This window comes from Heptranchias perlo, chromosome 23 (genome assembly GCF_035084215.1).
Source record: "Heptranchias perlo isolate sHepPer1 chromosome 23, sHepPer1.hap1, whole genome shotgun sequence".
In the NCBI taxonomy this organism is placed as follows: Eukaryota; Metazoa; Chordata; class Chondrichthyes; order Hexanchiformes; family Hexanchidae; genus Heptranchias; species Heptranchias perlo.
In genome coordinates, this window is record NC_090347.1 from 45,978,554 (window position 1) to 46,004,627 (window position 26,074).

General features: G+C 45.4%; 1 protein-coding gene across 2 annotated transcripts in view; it reads left to right on the top strand.

Moving 5' to 3' along the window:
* The first annotated feature begins 434 nt into the window (after nt 1–434).
* The window catches only part of mycbpap (mycbp associated protein), an 84,273-nt gene continuing 58,633 nt past the window's right edge, over nt 435–26,074 (top strand). Inside the window, exons 1-3 of one of the 2 annotated variants that reach the window (XM_068004425.1) lie at nt 435–714; nt 18,522–18,649; nt 23,391–23,541. In XM_068004425.1, coding sequence (XP_067860526.1) covers nt 654–714; nt 18,522–18,649; nt 23,391–23,541 — 340 coding nt within the window. In that variant the 5' untranslated portion in view covers nt 435–653. The remainder of the gene's footprint in view (nt 715–18,521; nt 18,650–23,390; nt 23,542–26,074) is intronic. The other variant, XM_068004426.1, reaches the window with a different exon arrangement.

Sequence of the window (26,074 nt, forward strand, 5' to 3'; positions counted from 1 at the left end):
ACTCTCCCCTCACTCCCCGCACCCTTTAATATCCCACCCAGTCTAATCCCACTCTCCCCTCACTCCCCGCACCCTTTAATATCCCACCCAGTCTAATCCCACTCTCCCCTCACTCCCCATACCCTTTAATATCCCACCCAGTCTAATCCCACTCTCCCCTCACTCCCCACACCCTTTAATATCCCACCCAGTCTAATCTCACTCTCCTGCTCACTCCCCGGACCCTTTAATATCCCACCCAGTCTAATCCCCCTCTATTTACGGTCTGTCCTTCACTAACAGTAGCTGGCGGTCAATCCCGAACCATGCGGCGGGCCCCGGGCCTAATTCTGTTCCTGTGACCATATCCCGAGCCGCGGCTGTGCCGAGTGGCCCCCGAGTGTTGCGGTGCCCACCGATCGGACCGGGACTCCCGCAGCAACTTCAGTTACTGTCCGGCTGGAGGGACGCGCTTCAGGCTGGGACCGCTCGCTGCGTGGAGTGCCCGGGCCGTCTCCATGGTGACGGCGGAGGCCCCGGGCCGTCTCCATGGTAACGGCGGAGGCCCCGGGCCGTCTCCATGGTAACTGCGGAGGCCCCGGGCGGTCTCCGTGGTGAAGGCGAAAGCCCCGGGTTGTCTGCTTGCAGTCGGCTTCGAACAGTGAGCGGAAAAGATGGGGTCACGGAGTGGGTCCAAATCCTCCCGGAGGGACGTCGGCCAGCGGACTCCGCCAGGTAAGGAGAGTTGTAAACAATTTTACAACACCAAGTTATAGTCCAGCAATTTTATTTTAAATTCACAAGCTTTCGGAGATTTTCTCCTTCCTCAGGTAAATGTTTCAAGATCTCCTTGAAGCCTACGCATTTATACATATTGAATAATACATGGTGTTTACAGACTGCCTCTGCAACTGCCCGTTGCCAAGGCAATCACCGTGTTCAGACAGAGAGGTGTCATCTGCAGAACCCCCGAATACACATTCAACAAAAAAACAAACAGGGAAAAAAACAGAGAAAAAAAAGGAGAAAAAAAAACAGAGAGAGAGGCAGAAACATCCGGAAGGCAGAGAGAGCCAGCAAATGACCCATTATATTAAAAACAGATAACATTTGTTCGCTGGTGGGGTAACGTGTAGCGTGACATGAACCCAAGGTCCCGGTTGAGGCCGTCCTCATGGGTGCGGAACTTGGCTATCAATTTCTGCTCGACGATTTTGCGTTGTCGTGTGTCTCGAAGGCCGCCTTGGAGTACGCTTACCCGAAGGTCGGTGGATGAATGTCCATGACTGCTGAAGTGTTCCCCGACTGGGAGGGAACCCTCCTGTTTGGCGATTGTTGCGCGGTGTCCGTTCATCCGTTGTCGCAGCGTCTGCATGGTCTCGCCAATGTACCATGCTCTGGGGCATCCTTTCCTGCAACGTATGAGGTAGACAACGTTGGCCGAGTCACAGGAGTATGAACCATGCACCTGGTGGGTGGTGTCATCTCGTGTGATGGTGGTATCTGTGTCGATGATCTGGCATGTCTTGCAGAGGTTACCGTGGCAGGGTTGTGTGGCGTCGTGGACGCTGTTCTCTTGAAAGCTGGGTAGTTTGCTGCGAACGATGGTCTGTTTGAGGTTGGGTGGCTGTTTAAAGGCGAGTAGTGGAGGTGTGGGGATGGCCATAGCGAGGTGTTTGTCCTCATTGATGACATGTTGAAGGCTGCGGAGAACATGGCGTAGTTTCTCCGCTCCGGGGAAGTACTGGACGACAAAGGGTACTCTGTTGGTTGCGTCCCGTGTTAGTCTCCTGAGGAGGTCTATGCGATTTTTTGCTGTGGCCCGTCGGAACTGTCGATCGATGAGTCGAGCGTCATATCCCGTTCTTACTAGGGCGTCTTTCAGCGTCTGTAGGTGTCCATCGCGTTCCTCCTCGTCTGAGCAGACCCTGTGTATTCGCAGGGCCTGTCCATAGGGGATGGCCTCTTTGACGTGGTTAGGGTGGAAGCTGGAAAAGTGGAGCATCGTGAGGTTGTCCGTGGGCTTGCGGTAGAGTGAGGTGCTGAGGCGCCTCAGCACCTCACTCTACCGCAAGCCCACGGACAACCTCACGATGCTCCACTTTTCCAGCTTCCACCCTAACCACGTCAAAGAGGCCATCCCCTATGGACAGGCCCTGCGAATACACAGGGTCTGCTCAGACGAGGAGGAACGCGATGGACACCTACAGACGCTGAAAGACGCCCTAGTAAGAACGGGATATGACGCTCGACTCATCGATCGACAGTTCCGACGGGCCACAGCAAAAAATCGCATAGACCTCCTCAGGAGACTAACACGGGACGCAACCAACAGAGTACCCTTTGTCGTCCAGTACTTCCCCGGAGCGGAGAAACTACGCCATGTTCTCCGCAGCCTTCAACATGTCATCAATGAGGACAAACACCTCGCTATGGCCATCCCCACACCTCCACTACTCGCCTTTAAACAGCCACCCAACCTCAAACAGACCATCGTTCGCAGCAAACTACCCAGCTTTCAAGAGAACAGCGTCCACGACGCCACACAACCCTGCCACGGTAACCTCTGCAAGACATGCCAGATCATCGACACAGATACCACCATCACACGAGATGACACCACCCACCAGGTGCATGGTTCATACTCCTGTGACTCGGCCAACGTTGTCTACCTCATACGTTGCAGGAAAGGATGCCCCAGAGCATGGTACATTGGCGAGACCATGCAGACGCTGCGACAACGGATGAACGGACACCGCGCAACAATCGCCAAACAGGAGGGTTCCCTCCCAGTCGGGGAACACTTCAGCAGTCATGGACATTCATCCACCGACCTTCGGGTAAGCGTACTCCAAGGCGGCCTTCGAGACACACGACAACGCAAAATCGTCGAGCAGAAATTGATAGCCAAGTTCCGCACCCATGAGGACGGCCTCAACCGGGACCTTGGGTTCATGTCACGCTACACGTTACCCCACCAGCGAACAAATGTTATCTGTTTTTAATATAATGGGTCATTTGCTGGCTCTCTCTGCCTTCCGGATGTTTCTGCCTCTCTCTCTGTTTTTTTTTCTCCTTTTTTTTCTCTGTTTTTTTCCCTGTTTGTTTTTTTGTTGAATGTGTATTCGGGGGTTCTGCAGATGACACCTCTCTGTCTGAACACGGTGATTGCCTTGGCAACGGGCAGTTGCAGAGGCAGTCTGTAAACACCATGTATTATTCAATATGTATAAATGCGTAGGCTTCAAGGAGATCTTGAAACATTTACCTGAGGAAGGAGAAAATCTCCGAAAGCTTGTGAATTTAAAATAAAATTGCTGGACTATAACTTGGTGTTGTAAAATTGTTTACAATTGTCAACCCCAGTCCATCACCGGCATCTCCACATCAGGTAAGGAGAGAGCAGGGCATGCGGAGGGAGACTGCGGGGCCACGGCCCTTGCCTCACCACCTCAAGGGAATCAGTTGCAGAGACTGCTGCCCGACCCTAAACCTCTCGCGTGGCCCCTCACCCGATCCAGGGCTGTGGTAAAGGTGGTACAGCACTGTCCCATCAAACACTCCCAGGGCAGATACAGCACGGGTTAGATACAGAGTAAAGCTCCCTCTACACTGTCCCATCAAATACTCCCAGGGCAGATACAGCACGGGTTAGATACAGAGTAAAGCTCCCTCTACACTGTCCCATCAAATACTCCCAGGGCAGGTACAGCACGGGTTAGATACAGAGTAAAGCTCCCTCTACACTGTCCCATCAAACACTCCCAGGGCAGATACAGCACGGGTTAGATACAGAGTAAAGCTCCCTCTACACTGTCCCATCAAATACTCCCAGGGCAGGTACAGCACGGGTTAGATACAGAGTAAAGCTCCCTCTACACTGTCCCATCAAATACTCCCAGGGCAGATACAGCACGGGTTAGATACAGAGTAAAGCTCCCTCTACACTGTCCCATCAAACACTCCCAGGGCAGGTACAGCACGGGTTAGATACAGAGTAAAGCTCCCTCTACACTGTCCCATCAAACACTCCCAGGGCAGGTACAGCACGGGTTAGATACAGAGTAAAGCTCCCTCTACACTGTCCCATCAAACACTCCCAGGGCAGGTACAGCACGGGTTAGATACAGAGTAAAGCTCCCTCTACACTGTCCCATCAAACACTCCCAGGGCAGGTACAGGGTTAGATACAGAGTAAAGCTCCCTCTACACTGTCCCATCAAACACTCCCAGGGCAGGTACAGGGTTAGATACAGAGTAAAGCTCCCTCTACACTGTCCCATCAGACACTCCCAGGGCAGGTACAGGGTTAGATACAGAGTAAAGCTCCCTCTACACTGTCCCATCAGACACTCCCAGGGCAGATACAGCACGGGTTAGATACAGAGTAAAGCTCCCTCTACACTGTCCCATCAAACACTCCCAGGACAGGTACAGCACGGGTTAGATACAGAGTAAAGCTCCCTCTGCACTGTCCCATCAAACACTCCCAGGGCAGATACAGCACGGGTTAGATACAGAGTAAAGCTCCCTCTACACTGTCCCATCAAACACTCCCAGGGCAGATACAGCACGGGTTAGATACAGAGTAAAGCTCCCTCTACACTGTCCCATCAAACACTTCCAGGGCAGGTACAGCACGGGTTAGATACAGAGTAAAGCTCCCTCTACACTGTCCCATCAGACACTCCCAGGGCAGATACAGCACGGGTTAGATACAGAGTAAAGCTCCCTCTACACTATCCCATCAAACACTTCCAGGGCAGGTACAGCACGGGTTAGATACAGAGTAAAGCTCCCTCTACACTGTCCCATCAGACACTCCCAGGGCAGATACAGCACGGGTTAGATACAGAGTAAAGCTCCCTCTACACTGTCCCATCAAACACTCCCAGGACAGCTACAGCACGGGTTAGATACAGAGTAAAGCTCCCTCTACACTGTTCCATCAAACACTCCCAGGGCAGATACAGCATGGGTTAGATACAGAGTAAAGCTCCCTCTACACTGTCCCATCAAACACTCCCAGGACAGGTACAGCATGGGTTAGATCCATCTTCAGCCAGAAGTGCCGAGTGGATGATCCATCTCGGCCTCCTCCCGATATCCCCACCATCACAGAAGCCAGTCTTCGGCCAATTCGATTCACTCCATGTGATATCAAGAAACGGCTGAGTGCACTGGATACAGCAAACGCTATGGACCCGACAACATCCCAGCTGTAGTGCTGAAGTCTTGTGCTCCAGAACTAGCTGCGCCCCTAGCCAAGCTGTTCCAGTACAGCTACAACACTGGCATCTACCCGACAATGTGGAAAATTGCCCAGGTATGTCCTGTCCACAAAAAGCAGGACAAATCCAATCCGGCCAATTACCGCCCCATCAGTCTACTCTCAATCATCAGCAAAGTGATGGAAGGTGTCATCGACAGTGCTATCAAGCGGCACTTACTCACCAATAACCTGCTCACCGATGCTCAGTTTGGGTTCCGCCAGGACCACTCGGCTCCAGACCTCATTACAGCGTTGGTCCAAACATGGATAAAAGAGCTGAATTCCAGAGGTGAGGTGAGAGTGACTGCCCTTGACATCAAGGCAGCATTTGACCGAGTGTGGCACCAAGGAGCCCTAGTAAAATTGAAGTCAATGGGAATCAGGGGGAAAACTCTCCAGTGGCTGGAGTCATACCTAGCACAAAGGAAGATGGTAGTGTTTGTTGGAGGCCAATCATCTCAGCCCCAGGACATTGCTGCAGGAGTTCCTCAGGGCAGTGTCCTAGGCCCAACCATCTTCAGCTGCTTCATCAATGACCTTCCCTCCATCATAAGGTCAGAAATGGGGATGTTTGCTGATGACTGCACAGTGTTCAGTTCCATTCGCAACCCCTCAAATAATGAAGCAGTCCGAGCCCGCATGCAGCAAGACCTGGACAACATCCAGGCTTGGGCTCATAAGTGGCAAGTAACATTCGCGCCAGATAAGTGCCAGGCAATGACCATCTCCAACAAGAGAGAGTCTAACCACCTCCCCCAACAGCATTACCATCACCGAATCCCCCAACATCAACAACCTGGGGGTCACCATTGACCAGAAACTTAACTGGACCAGCCATATAAATACTGTGGCTACGAGAGCAGGTCAGAGGCTGGGTATTCTGTGGCGAGTGACTCACCTCCTGACTCCCCAAAGCCTTTCCACCATCTACAAGGCACAAGTCAGGAGTGTGATGGAGTACTCTCCACTTGCTTGGATGAGTGCAGCTCCAACAACACTCAAGAAGCTCGACACCATCCAAGATAAAGCAGCCCGCTTGATTGGCAACCCATCCACTACACTAAACATCCACTCCCTTCACCACCGGCGCACTGTGGCTGCAGTGTGTACCATCCACAGGATGCACTGCAGCAACTCGCCAAGGCTTCTTCGACAGCACCTCCCAAACCCGCGACCTCTACCACCTAGAAGGACAAGAGCAGCAAGCACATGGGAACAACACCACCTGCACGTTCCCCTCCAAGTCACACACCATCCTGACTTGGAAATATATCGTCGTTCCTTCATTGTCGCTGGGTCAAAATCCTGGAACTCCCTTCCTAACAGCACTGTGGGAGAACCGTCACCACACGGACTGCAGCGGTTCAAGAAGGCGGCTCACCACCACCTTCTCGAGGGCAATTAGGGATGGGCAATAAATGCTGGCCTCGCCAGCGACGCCCACATCCCGTGAACGAATAAAAAAAAAGATACAGAGTAAAGCTCCCTCTACACTGTCCCATCAAACACTCCCAGGACAGGTACAGCACGGGTTAGATGCAGAGTAAAGCTCCCTCTGCACTGTCCCATCAAACACTCCCAGGACAGGTACAACATGGGTTAGGGGTTTTTAACTCTCTACTCTTCAGGATTTCCGTAGATAAGATTAACCAAAGCTTTAAACTTTTCTAACAGTTGGTTTTATTGACAACAAAAGAGAACAGTTTTATAAATGGAGATGCTTACACCTTAGAAGTACAACTGGAAACTGAGAATGGTCAAATTCTTCTGCTTCGGGAGACTGAGGGGTTAATTCTTCATTCATGTCCTCCTTGATGTTTGTCTGGACTGTCTCGTGGACTGAATCCGGGTCCGTCTCCTGGGCTTATCTCCATAAACTTACTAAAAATGGCTACTTTTATACCTTTCTCGCTGGCGAAACAAGCTGCTGGCAGTTTTCCATTCTCTCTCTTTCCCGTGGTTCAATCAAACAGCTTCTGATGTTTATGACTGTTTCTCACAGACTTTCAAGTCCCAGCTCGGCAGCTCCCAGCTCGGCATCTATCATATCTTTCACCTCGCCCCTTATCTCCGTAGAAGTACATCGTCTCAGTTAGCCTTCAGCAGTCTGAAGCTATACTAATGCCTTTCGAACTTGGTCAACCTTTGCAGCATGCTTTCTGAACAGTCAAGTTTATTAATCCAGGGTTCCTAGCCCATACTTTTAGTTTTCTTTAAAACTGGTATTAAAAATCCATATTGAGAAGTCCAAAATTCTTCAATCGCTCCTCAAGTGAGTGTGAGAGATTGAACAGCTCACTTTAAATCATTATTTGAATCTGAATTGCACTCATCACAAATAAGGTTGAGCATTGTTGTTACAAGAAGCTTAATCACCGTGACATCTAAGAGCAAAAGCTCTTTTCAATACTACAAATAAGAATGAGAATGTGTTACAATCATAATAAGTTGTATAGTGACAAAAAGCATAGATATGATTCTCACCCAAAGATGCTGTCCGACATTATAGATGACCTCCCTCCATTCATGATTCCCAAGGGTAGATGTCCCCTTTTCAAGGTCAGCATTACGTTGTTTCATTTTTTTTGATTTGTTCATGGGATATGGGCGTCGCTGGCAAGGCCAGTATTTATTGCCCATTCCTAATTGCCCTTGGCAAGGTGGTGGTGAGCCGCCTTGAACCGTTGCAGTCCGTGTGGTAAAGGTTCTCCCACAGTGCTGTTAGGAAGGGAGTTCCAGGATTTTGACCCAGCGACGATGAAGGAATGTTGATGTATTTCCAAGTCGGGATGGTGTGTGACTTGGAGGGGAATGCGCAGGTGGTGTTGTTCCCATGTGCCTGCTGCTCTTGTTCTTCTAGGTGGTAGAGGTCACGGGTATGGGAGGTGCTGTCGAAGAAGCCTTGGTGAGTTCATATGCACTGTCAGTCTATCAATATTAGGGTATTTAAACTACAGAAATAATCCAAGAAAATTACTTCCCTTATTACTTATCTCTTAACCTCCAACAGCTCCCCCCCCCTCCTTTGTGGGATCCTGGAGGTCTTATCTTAGGTCCACACCTCATCTTGTTAGCATCACATACCTACCTCAAGCCATTTGCTCTTCTAGTCTAAGTTTCTATTGGTTAATATTACGCATCATGATACAGACAAAGAAAATCATAATACATTGTACAGAAAGCAACAGTAAAAAACTAAGCTCCCCCCAAATACATTTGTACAAACCGGCATCCCAAGATCTTGCCACATGTGACATCAAATACAAGCCATTCCTGCACTTTCAGGTTATCTTATCAAAAAAACAGGGGGTGGCTGGAGATCTTTGCTTATCTCCCCTTGCATGGTTCTGATGTCTCGGTGCAGGCCAGGCTATCAAATGCAATTTTTCTCATTGTTCAGTTTATGGCAAGGACACAGCCGTCTCCAAGAGAAAGCTATCAATTAAGTATTTTCAACGACATTTTCTTGAATTTCACTCGTTTGTGCATTGATACCAGATTGATATATTTTGATGAATCATGCCCAGCTGATTTATGTTTCTCATGGATACACTCACACATCTTCCCCCTAACCCCTTCTGTTTGGGTTCCTGAAATTCACTGATAATTCACATAGGGCGATGACCATTTGCTGGTGTAATTTTCCTTGTTTCTATTTTATATCCTCAGACACTTCCTCAGGTCCAATTTTACACATCCCATTATATAATTGTGCCATCTCATTCATGACTCCTGGAGGAACCTTACCATCCAATACAATATTGACAGTTTGGTCCAATGTATCAAAACATTTTTGTTTATTTTACTTAAATTCGTCTTGGACCCTTTTTCCCCCTCAAAATATCATGCTATATTGTGCCTGAGTCCATCCCATCTTTTCAAGATCATACTGATTTCCAGAGAGTAGTCCAGTCTGCAAGATAAGAGATGTTAGTTACCTTAAACACAACAGTTCCCCCCCCCCCACCTCCGCGCCGACACCAGGGTTAGGTTCAGACTGGACTGGTATTGTTGGACTGACAGGACTTATCAATATCCAATAATCTCTGCTCCCTTCTCTGTTTCAATTTTACTTGATATACAGCATTGGGCAGGAACCACCTAGACTAGGCTCTTTATATCTCAAAATTAAAATTTGATTATCCCCTGATAAACCCTTCAGGTAATTTTTTTTTACCCTTCTTGAGTGCTTGAACAGCACCTCATATCAATATACCATCAGTTTCAATTTCAGAAACAAATGATGCCCATGCTTAGTGGTTTTACAGCAGAGACAACTCCCATATCTCCACCCCACCCCTCGAGCACTCTGTCTCGGAAGCTGATAAAGGACACTGGATGGGTTAATACTAGGCCTTTGAGAGGCTAAGCTTTACTTCATCTTGTTAGCATGTGACATTTGACGATATTCTTCTTATGTCTGCAGATCTGACTTTAAATTCTTAACACTACTGGATCTCCTCCTTTCCTGCAAAGGCTGCTCCGTAACTCTGTGGAGCTACCTTCATGTAAAAGAAATACTCTCAGTAATCCTGCGCCATCACCACTGATGCGGTCCCGAAAACCATGGTCACCTGTTAAAAGAAAACCAGAAAATCCATTGTGACTCTTCTTGAGATCCACGAATGGGTTAATTACATGGCATACAATTGTACTTGAAAAAAAACTACGCTGTCTGTGAAAAGAGGGCACGCAGCTCCAGACTTATACAGATTTCAAGTAAATTTAAAGAAACTTTGCTGACATGAAAAGACAACAATCGATTTAGATCTCAAATCTCACAGATATAAAATAAGACGTAGTCCTGTAACTGTGTAATTCTAAAAAACTTCCTTTTACTTTTTTTTTTGAAGTCTTTGTACATTTAACTAGGTCTTAGATAGCAACAGTATTCATGCTCTCCGATACTCAACACAACTCCAATCACCTTAATTATAATCAACAATTCATGACTTATAAAACTTAAATTATTGATATCCTGTTATGGGTAATGAATTCATAATTGAATAATTTGATCAGACACTCAGTCAGTAGATGCTGACGCCACATGACAGTGCAAAACAGGTGACATTGAGTTGGCAGCCTGCCCCACACCATCGCACAATGTCACCATCCACCCCACGGTTTGTAAACTCACCATCAATTACTCTAAGTCAGTGCAGACCCAAAAACAGAGGGAATCAACATCTCAAAATACCACATACAAAAATAAAGCTACAGAACAGCACATGCTTCCAAATATCCAGAACATAACGAGTCCTCTTGTTTTTTCTTCAGCATGCCTTTCCATAACTGTAGAAATACTCCATTTAACTGAAGAAGTTAGATTTTGCAGTTAAACAAAGATTGAAATTCTCGTAATATTCTTTATGTTAACTAAACTAAAATAAGAGGAGTAAACACCGCGGTCATTGAAAACGGGCCGTAGCACACTTTACCTGCCCTGGGAGTGTTTGATGGGACGGTGTAGAGGGAGCTTTACTCTGTGTCTAACCCATGCTGTACCTGCTCTGGCAATGTTTGATGGGACAGTGTAGAGGGAGCTTTACTCTGTATCTAACCCGTGCTGTATCTGACCTGGAGTGTTTGATGGGACAGTGTAGAGGGAGCTTTACTCTGTATCTAACCCGTGCTGTACCTGCTCTGGCAGTGTTTGATGGGACAGTGTGGAGGGAGCTTTACTCTGTATCTAACCCGTGCTGTACCTGCCCTGGGAGTGTTTGATGGGACAGTGTAGAGGGAGCTTTACTCTGTACCTAACCCGTGCTGTACCTGCTCTGGCAGTGTTTGATGGGACAGTGTAGAGGGAGCTTTACTCTGTATCTGTCCCATGCTGTACCTGACCTGGGAGTGTTTGATCAGATAGTGCAGACTCTGTATCTAACGTGTGCTGTGCTGACAAATAGCACTAGAGTAAAGAATAGTTCAGAAATAGGAGGGAGCAGACAGGGGGCAAATGCGAGGCAGTATTTGATGAGTTTAGAGTGCATGTGCCTAAATGTACATAGTGTGGTAAATAAGGTTGGTGAGTGGCAGGCTCAAGTCACCAAATGGCACTATGATATAGGCACAATAACAGAAACGTGGCTCAAAGAAGCAGAGAATTGGCACTTAATATTCCTGGCTACAAGGTATTTAGGAAAGAAATGGAAGGAAAGAAAAGAGGGGTTGGTGGGGGGATGGTATCATTGATCAAAGAACCTATTAAAGCACTGGAAAGGGATGATGTAGTTGAGGAGACAAGGACAGAATCTATTTGGTTAGAATTAAGGAACAATAGAGGAGCTATTACACTACTGGGTGTATACTATAGGTCACCAAATAGTGGGAAGGAGATAGAGGAGCAAATTTGCAGGCAAATTACAGAAAGATGCAAGAACTATAGAGGAGTGATCTTGGGCACTTCAATTATCCTAATATAGTAAAGGGCAAAGAAGGGGAGGAATTCCTGAAATGTGAACAAGAGAACTTTTTTGAACAGTGTGTTTCCAGCCCAGCGAGGAAGGAAGCATTGCTGGATCCAGCTTTGGGGAATGAAGTAGGGCAGGAGGAGCATGTTTCAGTTGGGGGAGCATTTGGGGAACAGTGATCATAATATCATTAGGTTTAGAATAGTTATGGAAAAGGACAAGGAACAATCAAATGTGAAAATACTTAACTGGAGGAGGGCGAATTTCAGTGAGTTAAAAAGGGATCTTGCCCAAGTGGATTGGAATCAAACGTTGATTGAAGGCCTCCCATTGTTCAATGAGGAGATGGTTCGGGTAAAGAGTAGACACGTTCCCCCACAAGGGGGAAAGGAGGGACATCCAAAGCTAGAGCTCCCTGGATGACTAAAGATATAGAGATTAAAATGAAACAGAAAAAGGATGCTTACGGCAAATGTACGGTTCATAATACAGTAGAGAACCAGACTGAATACAGAAAGTACAGAGGAGATCTAAAAAAGGAAATAAAAGGGGCAAGGAGAGACTGAGAGAATAGATTAGTGGCTAACATAAAAGGGAACCCAAAAGTCTTCTAGAAACATATAAATAGTAAAAGGGTAGTCAAAGGAAAGTTGGGACCGAGAGGGACAATCTTTTTGTGGAGGTAGAGGGCATGGCTGAGGTACTAAATGAATACTTTGCATTGGTCTTCACTAGAGAAGAGGATGCTGCCAATGTGCCAGTAAAGGAGGATAAAGTAGCGATGTTGGATAGGATAAAAATAGATAAAGAAGAGGTGCTAAAAAGATTGGCAGTACTCAAAGAAGAAAAGTCACCTGGTCCAGATGGGTTGCATCCTAGGTTACTGAGGGAAGTAAGGTTGGTTGATGTTGTGTATGTGGACTTTCAAAAGGCATTTGATGAAGTAGCACATAATAGACTTGTTAGCAAAATTAAAACTCATGTGATTAAAGGGACAGTGACAGCGTGGATACAAAATTGGCAAGGGGACAGAAAGCAGAGAGTAGTGGTGAACGGTTGTTTTTCAGACTGGAGGGAAGTATACAGTGGTGGTCCCCAGGGGTCAGTATTAGGACCACTGCTCGTTTTGATATATATTAATGACCTGGACTTGGGAATAGAGGGTATAATTTTAAAGTTTGCAGATGACACAAAACTCAGAAATGTAGTAAACAATGTGGATGATAGTAACAGACTACAGGAGAACATAGACTGGTGAAATGAGCAGATACATAGCAGATGAAATTTAACGCAGAAAAGTGCGAAGTGATACATTTTGGTAGGAAGAATGAGGAGAGGCAATATAAACTAAACGGTACAATTTTAAAGGGAGTGCAGGAACAGACGGACCTGGGGGTGTATGTACACAAATCTTTGAAGGTGGCAGGACAAGTTGAGAGGGCTGTTAAAAAAGCATATGGGATCCTTGGCTTTATTAATTGAGGCATAGAGTACAAAAGCAAGGAAGTTATGCTAAACCTTTATAAAACACTGGTTAGGCCACAGCTGGAGTATTGTAGAAATTAAAATTAAAGGCTCTATATCTGAATGCTCGAAGCATTCGTAACAAGATAGATAAATTAATGGCACAAATAGAGATAAATGGGTTTGATCTTGTAGCCATTACTGAGATGTGGTTGCAGGGTGACCAAGGTTGGGAACTAAATATTCCAGGGCACTTGACTTTTAGAAAAGACAAACAAAATGGAAAAGGAGGGGGAGGGGGGAGCCCTGGTAATAAAGGATGGGATAAAGACAGTAGTGAGAAAGGATCTTAGCTCAGCAAATCAGGATGTAGAATCAGTGTGGGTAGAGATAAGAAATAACAAGGGGCAGAAAACACTGGTGGGAGTAGTTTATAGTCCTCCTATCAGTAGTTCCAGTGTTGGACAGAGTATAAATCAGGAAATTATTGGAGTATGTAACAAGGGTAATGCAATAATCATGGGGGACTTTAATCTTCATATAGACTGGGCAAACCAAATTGGCAAAAGAAGTTTGGAGGACGAGTTCATGAAATGCATCTGAGACAGTTTTCTAGAACAATATGTCGAGGAACAATTGGGGAACAGGCTATTTTAGATCTAGTATTGTGTAATGAGACAGGGTTAAATAGTAACTTATAGTAAAGGATGTTCTGGGGAGGAGTGATCAAAATATGATAGAATTTCATATTGGGTTTGAGAGTGATGTAATTAAACTAGACTCTGAAACTAGACTCTTAAATTTAAACGAAGCCAATTATGTAGGTATGAGGGGTGAGTTGGCTAAGGTAGATTGGGAAATTAGATTAAAAGATATGACTGTAGATAAGCAATGGCAAACATTTAAAGAAATAATTCATAATTCTCAACGAATATACATTCTCTTGAGGAATAAAAACTCCACAGGAAAAGTGATCCAACCATGGCTAACTAAAGTAGTTAAGAATAGTATTAGATTAAAAGAAGAGGCTTATAATGTTGCCAAAAAGAGTAGTAAGCCTGAGGATTGGGAGGGTTTTAGAAATCAGCAAAGGATGACCAAGAAATTGATAAAGAGAGAGAAAATTGAATATGAGAGTAAACTAGCAAGAAATATAAAAACAGATTGTAAGAGCTTCTACAAGTATATACAAAGGGAGAGATTAGTGAAAGTAAACGTGGGTCCCTTAGAGGCAAAGATAGGAGAAATTATAATGAGGAATAAGGAAATGGCAGCGACATGAAACAAATATTTTATATCTGTCTTCACAGTAGAAAACACAAAAAACAAGGCTCCAATTAGAGCGAGGAACTTAAAGTAACTAAGATTAGTAAAGAAAAAATAGTGGAGAAATTAATGGGACTAAAAGCCGACAAATCCCCTGGACCTGAGGGCCTACATTGTAGGGTTTTAAAAGAGGAGGCTGCAGAGATAGTGGATGCATTGGTTTTGATCTTTCAGAATTCCCTAGATTCCAGAATGGTCCCCGTGGATTGGAAGGTAGCAAATGTAACTCCGCTATTGAAGAAAGGGGGGAGAGAGAAAACAGGGAACTATAGGCTAGTTAGCCTGACATCAGTAGTTGGGAAAATGCTAGAATCTATTATTCAAGGATGTAGTAACAGGGCACTTAGAAAATCATAATATGATTAGGCAGAGTCAACATAGTTTTATGAAAGGAAAATCATGTTTGACAAATCTATTAAGAGTTTTTTGAGGATGTAACTAGCAGGGTAGATAAGGGGGAACTAATGGATGTAGTGTATTTGGATTTTCAAAAGGCATTCGATAAGGTGCCACACAAGAGGTTGTTGTACAAGATTAGGGCTCATGGGATTGGGGGTAATATATTAGCATGGATTGAGGATTGGTTAATGGACAGAAAACAGAGAGTAGGAATAAATGGGTCATTTTTGGGTTGGCAGATTGTAACTAGTGGGGTGCCGCAGGGATCAGTGCTTGGGCCTCAGCTGTTTACAATACAGATCAATGACTTAGATGAGGGGACCGAGTGTAACGAATCCAAGTTTGCTGGTGATACAAAGCTAGGTGGGAAAGTAAGCTGTGAGGAGGACATAGAGTCTGCAAAGGGATATAGACAGGTTAATTGAGTGGGCGAGAAGGTGGCAGGTGGAGTATAATGTGGGGAAATGTGAAATCATCCACTTTGGTAGGAAGAATAGAAAAGCAGAATATTTTTTAAAAGCTGCGAGACTAAGAAATGCTGGTAGTCAGAGGGATTTGGATGTCCTTGTACACGAATCACAGAAAGTTAACAGCAAGCAATGAGGAAGGCAAATGGTATTTGCTTTATTGCAAGGGGGTTGGAGTACAAGAGTAAGGAGGTCTTGCTGCAATTATATAGGGCTCTGTTGAGACCACACCTGGAGTACTGTGTACAGTTTTGGTCTCCTTACCTAAGGAAGGATATACTTGCCTTAGAGGGGGTGCAACAAAGGTTCACTAGATTGATTCCCGGGATGAGAGGGTTGTAATATGAGGAGAGATTGAGTAGAATGGGCCTATACTCTCTGGAGTTTAGACGAATGAGAGGTGATCTCATTGAAACGTATAAAAATCTTAAAGGGCTTGACATGGTAGATGCTGAGATGCGGTTTCCCCTGGCTGGAGGGTCTAGAACTAGAGGTCATAGTCTCAAGGTATGAGGTCAGCCATTTAGGACCGAGAGGAGGAAAAATGTCTTCACTCAGAGGGTTGTGAATCTTTGAAACTCTCTACCTCAGAGGGCTGTCGATGCTCAGTCAATGATTATATTCAAGACGGAGAAAAATAGATTTTTGGACACTAAGGGAATCAAGGGATATCGTGATAGGGTGGGAAAGTGGAATTGAGGTTGAAGATCAGCCATGATCTTATTGAATGGCGGAGCAGGCTCGAGGGGCGTATGGCCTACTCCTGCTCCTATTTCTTATGTTCTCATGTTATGCTAAACCTTTATAAAACGCTGGTTAGGCTGCAGCTGGAGTATTGTGTTCAATTCTGGGCACCACATTTTAGGAAGGATGTCAGGACGTTAGAGAGGGTGCAGAAGAGGTTTATTAGAATGGTGCCAGGACTTCAGTTGTGTGGAGAGACTGGAGGAGCTGGGATTGTTCTCCTTAGAACAGAGAAGGTTAAGGAGAGATTTAATAGAGGTGTTCAAAATCATGAACGGCTTTGATAGAGTAAATAAGGAGAAACTGTTTCCAGTGGCAGAAGGGTCAGTAACCAGAGGACACAGATTTAAGGTGATCGGCAAAAGAGCCAGAGGCGACATGAGGAAGCATTTTTTTACGCAGTGAGTTGTTATAATCTGGAATTCACTGCCTGAAAGGGTGGTGGAAGCAGATTCAATAATAACTTTCAAAAGGGAATTGGATAAATACTTGAAGCGAAAACATTTACAGGACTATGGGGAAAGAGCGGGGGAATGGGACCAATTGGATAGGTCTTTCGCAGGCACGATGGACCGAATTGCCTCCTCCTGTGCTGTATCTACTATGATACTATGTACCTGCTCTGGGAGTGTTTGATGGGACAGCGTAGCGGGACTTTACTCTGCATCTAACCTGTGCAGTACCTGACCTGGGAGTGTTAGATCAATCAGTGCAATGGGAGCTTTACTCTGTTTGATGGGACAGTTTAAAGCAAGCTTTACTTTGCATTTAACCCGTGCTCTACCTGACCTTGGAGAGTTTGATTGGACAGTGTAGTGGCTGCTTTACTCTGTATCTAATATGTGCTGTACCTGTCCTGTGAGGATTTAATGGAACAGTGCAGATGGAAATTTAATCTATAACTAATCCATGCTGTACCTGACCTGGCAGTGTTTGATGGGACGGTGAAGAGAGAGCTTTATTCTGTATCTAACCCATGCTGCACTTGACGTGGGAGGGTATGATGGGACGATGTAGTGGGTGCTTTACTCTGTGTCTAATCCATGCTGAACCAAACTGTTCGCAACCTTGGCGCCCCATTTGACCCTGAGATGAGCTTCTGACCCCACATCCTCTCCATCACCAAGACCTACTTCCACCCCTGTAACACCGCCCATCTCTGCTGATGTCTCAGTTCATCTAGTGCTGAAACCCCCATCCACGCCTTTGCTATCTCTAGACTCGAGTATTCCAATACTCCCCTGGCCGGCCTCTCATCTTGCATCCTCCATAAACTTGAGCTTATTGAAATCTCTGCTGCCCATATCCTAACTCGTACCGTGTCCCGTTTACCCGTCACCCTTCTGCTCACTGACCTACATTGGCTCCCGGTCCGGCAATGCCTTAATTTAAAAATTCTCATCCTTGATTTCAAATCTCTCCTTGACCTCGCCCCTCCCTATCTCTGTAACCTCCTCCAGCTCTACAACCTTCCGAGATCTCTGCACTCCTCCAATTCTGGCCTCGTACGCATCCCTGATTTTAATCACTCCACCATTGGCAGTGGTGTCGTCAACTGCCTAGGCCCTAAGCTCTGGAATTCTCTCCCTAAACTCCTCCGCCTCTCCACCTTTTAAGAAGCTCCTTAAAACCTATCTCTTTGGCCAAGCCTTTGGTCACTGGTTTTAATGTAGGCTTTTGTGGATCGGTGTCACATTTTGTTTGATAATGCTCCTGTGAAGCGCCTTGGGACTTTTTAGTACATTAAAGGTGTTATATAAATGCAAGTTGATGTTGTATCTAACCCGTGCTGTACCTGCCCTGGGAGTGCTTGATGGGACAGTATAGAGGGAGCTTTACTCTGTATCTAACCCGTGCTGTACCTGCCCTGGGAATGTTTGATGGGACAGTGTAGAGGGAGCTTTACTCTGTATCTAACCCGTGCTGTACCTGCCCTGGGAGTGTTTGATGGGACAGTGTAGAGGGAGCTTTACTCTGTATCTAACCCGTGCTGTACCTGCCCTGGGAGTGTTTGATGGGACAGTGTAGAGGGAGCTTTACTCTGTATCTAACCCGTGCTGTACCTGCCCTGGGAATGTTTGATGGGACAGTGTAGAGGGAGCTTTACTCTGTATCTAACCCGTGCTGTACCTGCCCTGGGAGTGTTTGATGGGACAGTGTAGAGGGAGCTTTACTCTGTATCTAACCCGTGCTGTACCTGCCCTGGGTGTGTTTGATGGGACAGTATAGAGGGAGCTTTACTCTGTATCTAACCCGTGCTGTACCTGAACTGGTGTTGATGTTGGCACTGGGAGCCTGGGAGTGAAAGTATTCCATTCCCAACATGGAAACATTATTTTATTCTGTGTTGGTTTCCTCCACACAGCTGGGCTAAAATGGATTTGGCAAAATCTTTTAAGCACCCTTTGTGGTGCAGTGCTTTATAGAGTCATGTTTGTAACCATTAATGATTGTGATTAGCAGATAAGAAGAAGGAGAAAAAAGAGGTTGAGGAGATTATCCCAATTAAAGAGGAGCCAGAGAAGGATGACGTGTTGAGGGGAGAGGACATCATGGCCCTGGCAATAAAACCGGAGGATCTGAGTAAAGTACGGAGAGGCATTTTATTTCTACTCTTTTAGTGATACGTGTCTGGACTGAGGCTTTGGGTTTTTCCATGGAAATCAGTTTTGTGGAGGAACCCAGGCAAAGGACTGAGGCCCACGGAATAAGATACCACCAGGATTAGGTGTCAGCCGTGGCTCAGTGGTAGCACCCTCTGAGTCAGAAGGTTGTGTGTTCAAACCCCACTCCAGATACTGGAGCCCATAATCCAGAGTGACACTTCACTGCAGTACTGAGGGAGTGCTGCACAATTGGAGGTGCCATCACTGGAATGAGACGTTAAACTGAGGCCCTGTCTGCCCTCTCAGGTGGATGTATAACATCCTATGGCACTATTCAAACAGGGAAGTTCCCCTGGTGTTCTGGCCAATATTTATCCCTCAATCAACATCGCTGAAATCAGATTATCTGGTCATTGATTTCATTGCTTGTTTGCGGGACCTTGCTGTGCACAAATTATCTGCCACATATTACCACAATGACTACACTTCAAATGAAGTGCTTTGGGACAACCTGAGATTGTGAAAGGCACTAAAAAATGCAAGTTCTTTCTTTTTAAAAGAATAGAAGACAAGATGAAGTAAATCAGCAACTACTGATTGGGTGACGTCAAGCTTGGGTTTTAAAAGGCTGTAGATTGTAGCAGGAAGGTGTGTCAGAACAAGTATCTCACAACTCACTGCCAGCAGTGTGATGTCATTTGAAAGTATTTTATTGAGCCTTTCTCTCTTGCAGCGAGTTTGCTGCCCTCGCCAAAAAATGGAACTTCCATCCCCTATCAACCAGAAGCTGCAGTTCTCCAATTTTCTACCCCTGAAGAGACCTTGTACCATTTAGGACTCTCATAATCCTAGATCACTCGTGCCCACTGCACTTTATGTCTCTCGGAGTATTTCCAGAAGAAGTTATTGTCAACATGCACATTTTGAGCTCGGCTCAGATTTTATCAATAAATAGATAAGACAGGTAGTGAGAGGAGGGAATGGTTGAACGAAATAAATCTAACTGTGACAATACGATATACTACAATCTATATTGCACCTGGACACAACACACTGTAGCGTAGTGCTTATGTTACTGGACTAGTAATCCAGAGGTCTGGATCCACAGAACATGAGATCCAAATCCCAGCATGGTACTTTGAGAATTTGAATTCAGTTTAAAAAATCTGGAAATAAAAAGCTGGTATCTGTAAAAGTGACCATGAAGCTGTCGGATTGTTGTAAAAAACCCAACTGGTTCACTCATGTCCTTTAGGGAAGGAAACCTGCAGTCCTCACCAGGTCTGGCCTATATGTGACTCCAGTCCCACACCAATGTGGTTGACTCTTAACTGCCCCTCTGAATTGGCCTAGTGAGCCACTCAGTTGTATCAAACTGCTACCAGTGGTTCAAGAAGAAGGCCCACCTCGACTTTCTCAGGGCAACTAGGGATGGGCAATAAATGCCGGCCTTGCCAGCGACACCCACTTCTCAAGAATGAATTAAAAATAAATTTATACATGACTGATCAAGCTGCATGTTGCAGTGCCTGTTGGTAGTTGATTCATTCATGCAACGATACAAGCGTTTATCAGCAGCGGTTGAGAACATCATTGTTTTAAGCCTAGGAATAAAATGTTACTGGCAATTGTGTGATACTGGCCAGTACTTTCAGAGGTACAGGGTTCGTGTGGTTCCCGTTATGAACTGGCTGCAGGGCTTCTCAGTGGGTAGTGTGCTCTGACACACAGACTGAGCATCAAGGTTATTTCTTGTGCAAATCCAGGAATTGTTGGTGCCCTGGTGCAAGGGGGAGGCCACGGTGCACTAATCTCACCGATATGACACGAGCACTACTCATGCAGCTTTTCGCATGTCACGAATCAAGGCAACTGCTGCATTTTAAACATTGAATATTTGTGCATTCTTAGATAGGTCAAGGAGAGGGGTAAGAACTGGTACTGATTCTGAACAACACAACTGAGAGACTTTTTGAGATGATATTGCTGCCTACAGTGTATTGGATGCACCGAAGCATCAACCATTAATAATACGATTATCCTTGATGTGGGCAAGAACATGGCAGATGGAATATAATGTGGAAAAATATGAAATTATCTACTTTGGTAGGAAAAACAGAAATGCAGAGTATTTTTTAAATGGTGAGAGATTGGGAAATGTTGACATTCAAAGGGACCTGGGTGTCCTTGTACATGAGTCACTGAAAGCTAACATGCAGGTGCAGCAAGTAATTAGGAAGGCAAATGGTATGTTGGCCTTTATTATAAGAGGATTTGAGTACAGTCGTAAAGATGTCTTACTGCAATTATATAGGGCCTTGGTGAGACCGCACCTGGACTATTGTGTACAATTTTGGTCTCCTTACCTAAGAAAGGATATACTTGCTATAGAGGGAGTGCAACGAAGGTTCACCAGACTGATTCCTGGGATGGCAGGATTGTCGCATGAGGAGAGATTGAGTGGACTAGGCCTGTATTCACTCGAGTTTAGAAGAATGAGAGGTGATCTCATTGAAACATACAAAATTCTTACAGGACTCGACAGAGTAGATGCAGGGAGGATGTTTCCCATGGCTGGGGAGTCTCAAACCAGGGGTCACAGTCTCAGAATAAAGGGTATGCCATTTAGGACTGAGATGAGGAGAAATTTCTTCACTCAGGGTGGTGAATCTTTGGAATTCTCTACCCCAGTGGGCTGTGGAGGCTCAGTCATTGAGTACATTCAAAACAGAGATCGATAGATTTCTAGATAGTAAAGGCATCAAGGGATATGGGGATGGTGCAGAAAAAAAGTGTTGAGGTAGAAGATCAGCCATGATCTTATTGAATGGGGGAGCAGGCTCGAGGGGCCGGATGGCCTACTCCTGCTCCTACTTCTTATGATCTTATGTTCTTAAAGGGCTTCTTGAGTGTAACTGTTTGTACTTCTTTGTACATTGTTATTAGTAACTGTTCATGTGTTGTATGATGAATGTGGATGTGTTACATTACTTGCGACGTTATGCCAAGACTTGTTTCTCTCTTTACTTGGTGGCCAAGCAAGTTCCCCAGAAATCAAAGCTATCAGTGTTCAGAGTAACACTTGTGGCAACTGTGGAACGAACAAATCAGAGAAAAGATCCCTGCAATGTTACATGGCAAAAGAACCAGAGGGGAGATTGTTCTGAGTAAATAAGGAGAAACTGTTTCCACTGGCAGAAAGATTGGTAACCAGAGGACACAGATTTAAGATAATTGGCAAAAGAACCATAGGCGAGATGAGAATTTTTTTTATGCAGTGAGTGTTTATGATCTGGAATGCGCTACATGAAAGGGAGGTGGAAGCAGATTCAATAATAACTTTCACAGGGAATTGGATAAGTATTTGAAGGGGAAAATTTGCAGGGCTATGGGGATAGGACAGGAGAATGCAACTAATTGGATCGCTCTTTCAAAGAGCCGGCACCGGCGCGATGGGTCGAATGGCCTCCTTCTCTGCTGTATGATTCTATGATTGTATAAAAGCGTGCTGTCAGAACCTGCTGTTCTGTCACCCATCATATCTTCAGGTCGCCTATCTGGCCGTGACTGAGCAGCACTGCCGCTGGAGGCTTAAGCTGATTGGGGAGGCAGCTATAGAGCTGTGCCAGCTGCTTCAAGGAGATTGGCAGAAACCTTCCGCATAAAGACGGCAGTGCCAATGGCTGTCAAGGCAGCCACAGACCTCAATTTGTATTCCTCCAGTTCCTTCAGTATCAGTTTGCTGCCTATTGAGTGATTATAGTTAGGAAGAAAGGCTCAAAAAATAGGGGCTTGCTTTTCGACTGGAACAGAGAAGGTTGAAGGGGATCTAATACAAGCTTTCAAAATTCTGAAAGGTATTGAGAGAGTAAATGACAAAAGGAAGGGACTTGCAATTATATCGCGGCTTTCACCTCAGAACATCCCAAAGTGCTTCACTGCCAATGAAGTACTTTTGAAGTGTAGTCACTCTTTAATCTAGAGAAATGCAGCAGCCAATCTGCGCACAGCAAAGACCCACGAACAGCAATATGATAATGACCTGATAATCTGTTTTACTGATGTTGGATGAGGGATAAATTTTGGCCAGGAAGATTGTTTCTACAGGCCAGCAAACCAGAATAGAGTGAGGATTATCACTAGAAGAATGAAAGGGGCACTTAGAAGCAATGTTTTCACACAGATGGAATGCTATTCCACAAGTGGCTATTGAGGCAGAGACTATTACATAATTTAAAGGGGATTTGGGCAAATATTTGAAAAGGAAGAGTATAAAAAGAACACGCTGGGAAGTAGGAAGAGGCAAAATCAGCCAGGGTTCCCACCGCTCATCACTATCCAGAGAGCCCTGCTAAAAAGTGCAAGTGTATGCCATCAGTAATGGACAGGACGGGGCTCAGTCAAACAACTCTGCCAACACTCTCTGTTCAGGCTCATAGATGAAGAAAAGCCACTTGGGTGAGCATTAGGCAGCCATGGTACCATATCCCAGCAAGAGAGGAGGAGAGAACATTGGAAAAAGTAAACAGTACATGTTGAGTTGAAGCCAGTCAAGGACTGAAAATAATTAGGCACCTAGAAATTGCTAGATGAGGAAAAGACCAAAGTCCATCTAGTTCGCCTTCTACCATCATGGTAGTCGCACGATACAATGAGAATGGAGTTGTTGACTAATCTTAGCAATCAATTAATTGAATTTGTTTCTCCTTTGCTTCCCTGGTAGCTGCATGTTCCTCGGACGCCTCTAAAGATAATCCCTATCACCAGCAGAATGCTGATTCGAAAACCAAAACCAAAAGAAGCAGCGATGGTGAGAAAACTCATAGCCAAACCTGCTCCACCTGTTGATGAACTGAAAACTGTGGACTATTCAGGTTAGTTATAGTTCATGAAATTGGATGAAGTGAAGTCTTTTTAAACAATTATTCAAGGGTAGTGTAATGTTGAATTGGTTTGGCTTGTGAGAGGCGCCATTGTGTGTGCGTGTGCGCTGAGACAAGCCCAGTAGTGATGTATGTTTTGAAATTGGCCATTGTCCAATGTCTGAAGTTGCCTGTTATACATGTCCATCCTGTCTGCTGCATGAATCCTCAGGCAGAGATAGCATTTACACAGCATCTCTCATATCCTCAAGACATCCCAAAGCAATTTACAGCCAATGGAATACCTTGGAAGTGCAGTCACTTGTTTTATAGACAAGCACAGTAATGAGATAAATGATCAGAGAATCTGTTTTGGTGAGGTTAATTGAGGAATGAATGTTGGCGACGATATCGGGAGAACTCCTTACTCTTCTTCATGTAGTGCCATGGGATCTTTTACATCCACCTGAGACAGCCAACCTTGGTTTAACTTCTCACCTAAAAGACATTACGTCTGTCAATGAAGTGTCAGTATAGGTTATGTGCTCAAGTCTCTGTAGTGGGGCTTGAACCCACAGCCTTCTTACTCCAAGGTTAGAGTGTTAAAACTGAGCCACGGCTGACACTCGTTGCATACCTTTACCTGCAGAAGCAGTGATCACTCACAATCTTACAGCTTGTTTCTTCTTTCCCATTTTTCCCCTCTCCTCACTGACCATGACAGACATGCTCACTCACCCTAAATTTTGTGCCCTGATAAATATGGCCCTAGACCCTTGCACTCACTCCTGCCCTCCTAATACCGGTTTGTGCCAGATTGGAACGGTTATCCCATTCGTTCCTCTCCTGATCTGTGAGGAACGGCTGAAGAAAAGTGAGTGAGATGAGGTTACGTCTGTCACATTCCTCCTCCGCCCCCCCCCCCCCCCGAGCTTTGAAGACCACCTCTAGTCTGAATGAGGCAATCTTTGCATGCATCAGGAGCAAGGGTATTAGATTCAAAAACAAATTTTGCCAAACAGAATATCGTCTTTAGTACTGAACATGGCATTAGCTGGTTCTGCAAAGCAATGGTCTTCCGTTCAATACAATTCCTTTTCTAGAGTTGTCTTTTTCACACAAAGTGTAGTGGAAATCTGGAACTCTCTCCCTCAAAAGGCTGTGGATGCTGGGGGTCAATTGAAATGTTCAAGACTGAGATCGAGATTTTTGTTAGGTAAGGGGTATCAAAGGATATGGAGCAAAGATGGGTAAATAGAATTGAGGTACAGATCAGCCATGATCTAATTGAATGGCAGAGCAGACTCGATGGGCTGAATGGTCTACTCCTGTTCCTATGTCTCCACTTTCAACGTGAAAGTTTTCCTGATCATTTATTCAGAGTAACTCTCACTGTTAAAGTGTTGTTTCCCGTTTCCTGTACATCCATTTACTTATCCTGTTCATCTCACAAACAAAGGCAACCCTCCAGAATGGAACTGCAGCTGAGTCCCTCCTCCCTCTGCTTCACAGCTGCTCGTGGGGTCATGACTTACAGTTACTTCCTGCATTTCTCTTTCACTCAGACCTTAGGGTGAATTCACCGATGAAGCAGGGCCATTGGGGAGTTCGGGGTCGAAGACAGTGTGGGTTGGAGACAGGGTTACAACAATCGAGTGCTGATTCTTTGATTCAGACTCCCCACTGAAAGCATGGGGTCAGTGAATCTGCACTGTTATCTGCACTGTGCATTCCTACCCTCAATGTGTTCTAGCTCATTGTTGGACTGCTCTCACCTGCCTATATTTTTCCCTCTGTTTCTTTATGCGAGCAAGAATTTATCTCGGAAATGAGAAGCTTTCCATATCAGGTGACCAGGTTCATCCCCTGGGCACTTTATAAACTTAATCCCACCCACCTGGCAGAAACCGGGGGTGGGCTGGGAGACAGTTAAAATCGCCCAGGTCACTTCCCCACCCTGGAGCTGCCGGGAGCCCACCTTCCCCGATTCTCACCTGCTTGATTGAGCAGGCAGTAAGGGAACCCACCCGTTTAACATATGTATGTCAGATCTCAATTACATCATCGGGACCTGACTGCAATTTTTACTCAGCCTGAGCAGGAAGCGGCAGTGTGTTTCCCACCAGCCCCAACCCAATGGGAAAGAGGGTCAGAGCCAGACTGGGCCCAAAAACAAGAACCTTTTCAAAAAAAAATGTAACTTTCATTGCGGAGCCCGGAGGAGCAGATTAACTGGTTGTTTATCTCATTGCTGTTTGTGGGACCTTGTGATGCAGAAATTGGCTGATAGGTTTTCCTACATTACAACAGTGACTGCACTTCAAAAAAAGTAGTTGATTTGCTGTGAAGTGCTTTGCACATCTCGAGGACATGAAAAGTGCTGAACAAGTTCTTTTTTTATTTCTTTCCCTATGAGTGCTGCTCCTCACTGGGAGCTCCCAATCATGCAACAGCTTTAACAACACAAGTTAGTCATTGTCTTTTGAAGGTAGAGCCCTTTTATTCAAAGGTATTGTTCTCACTTGTTTGCCGTGCACAATCCCCC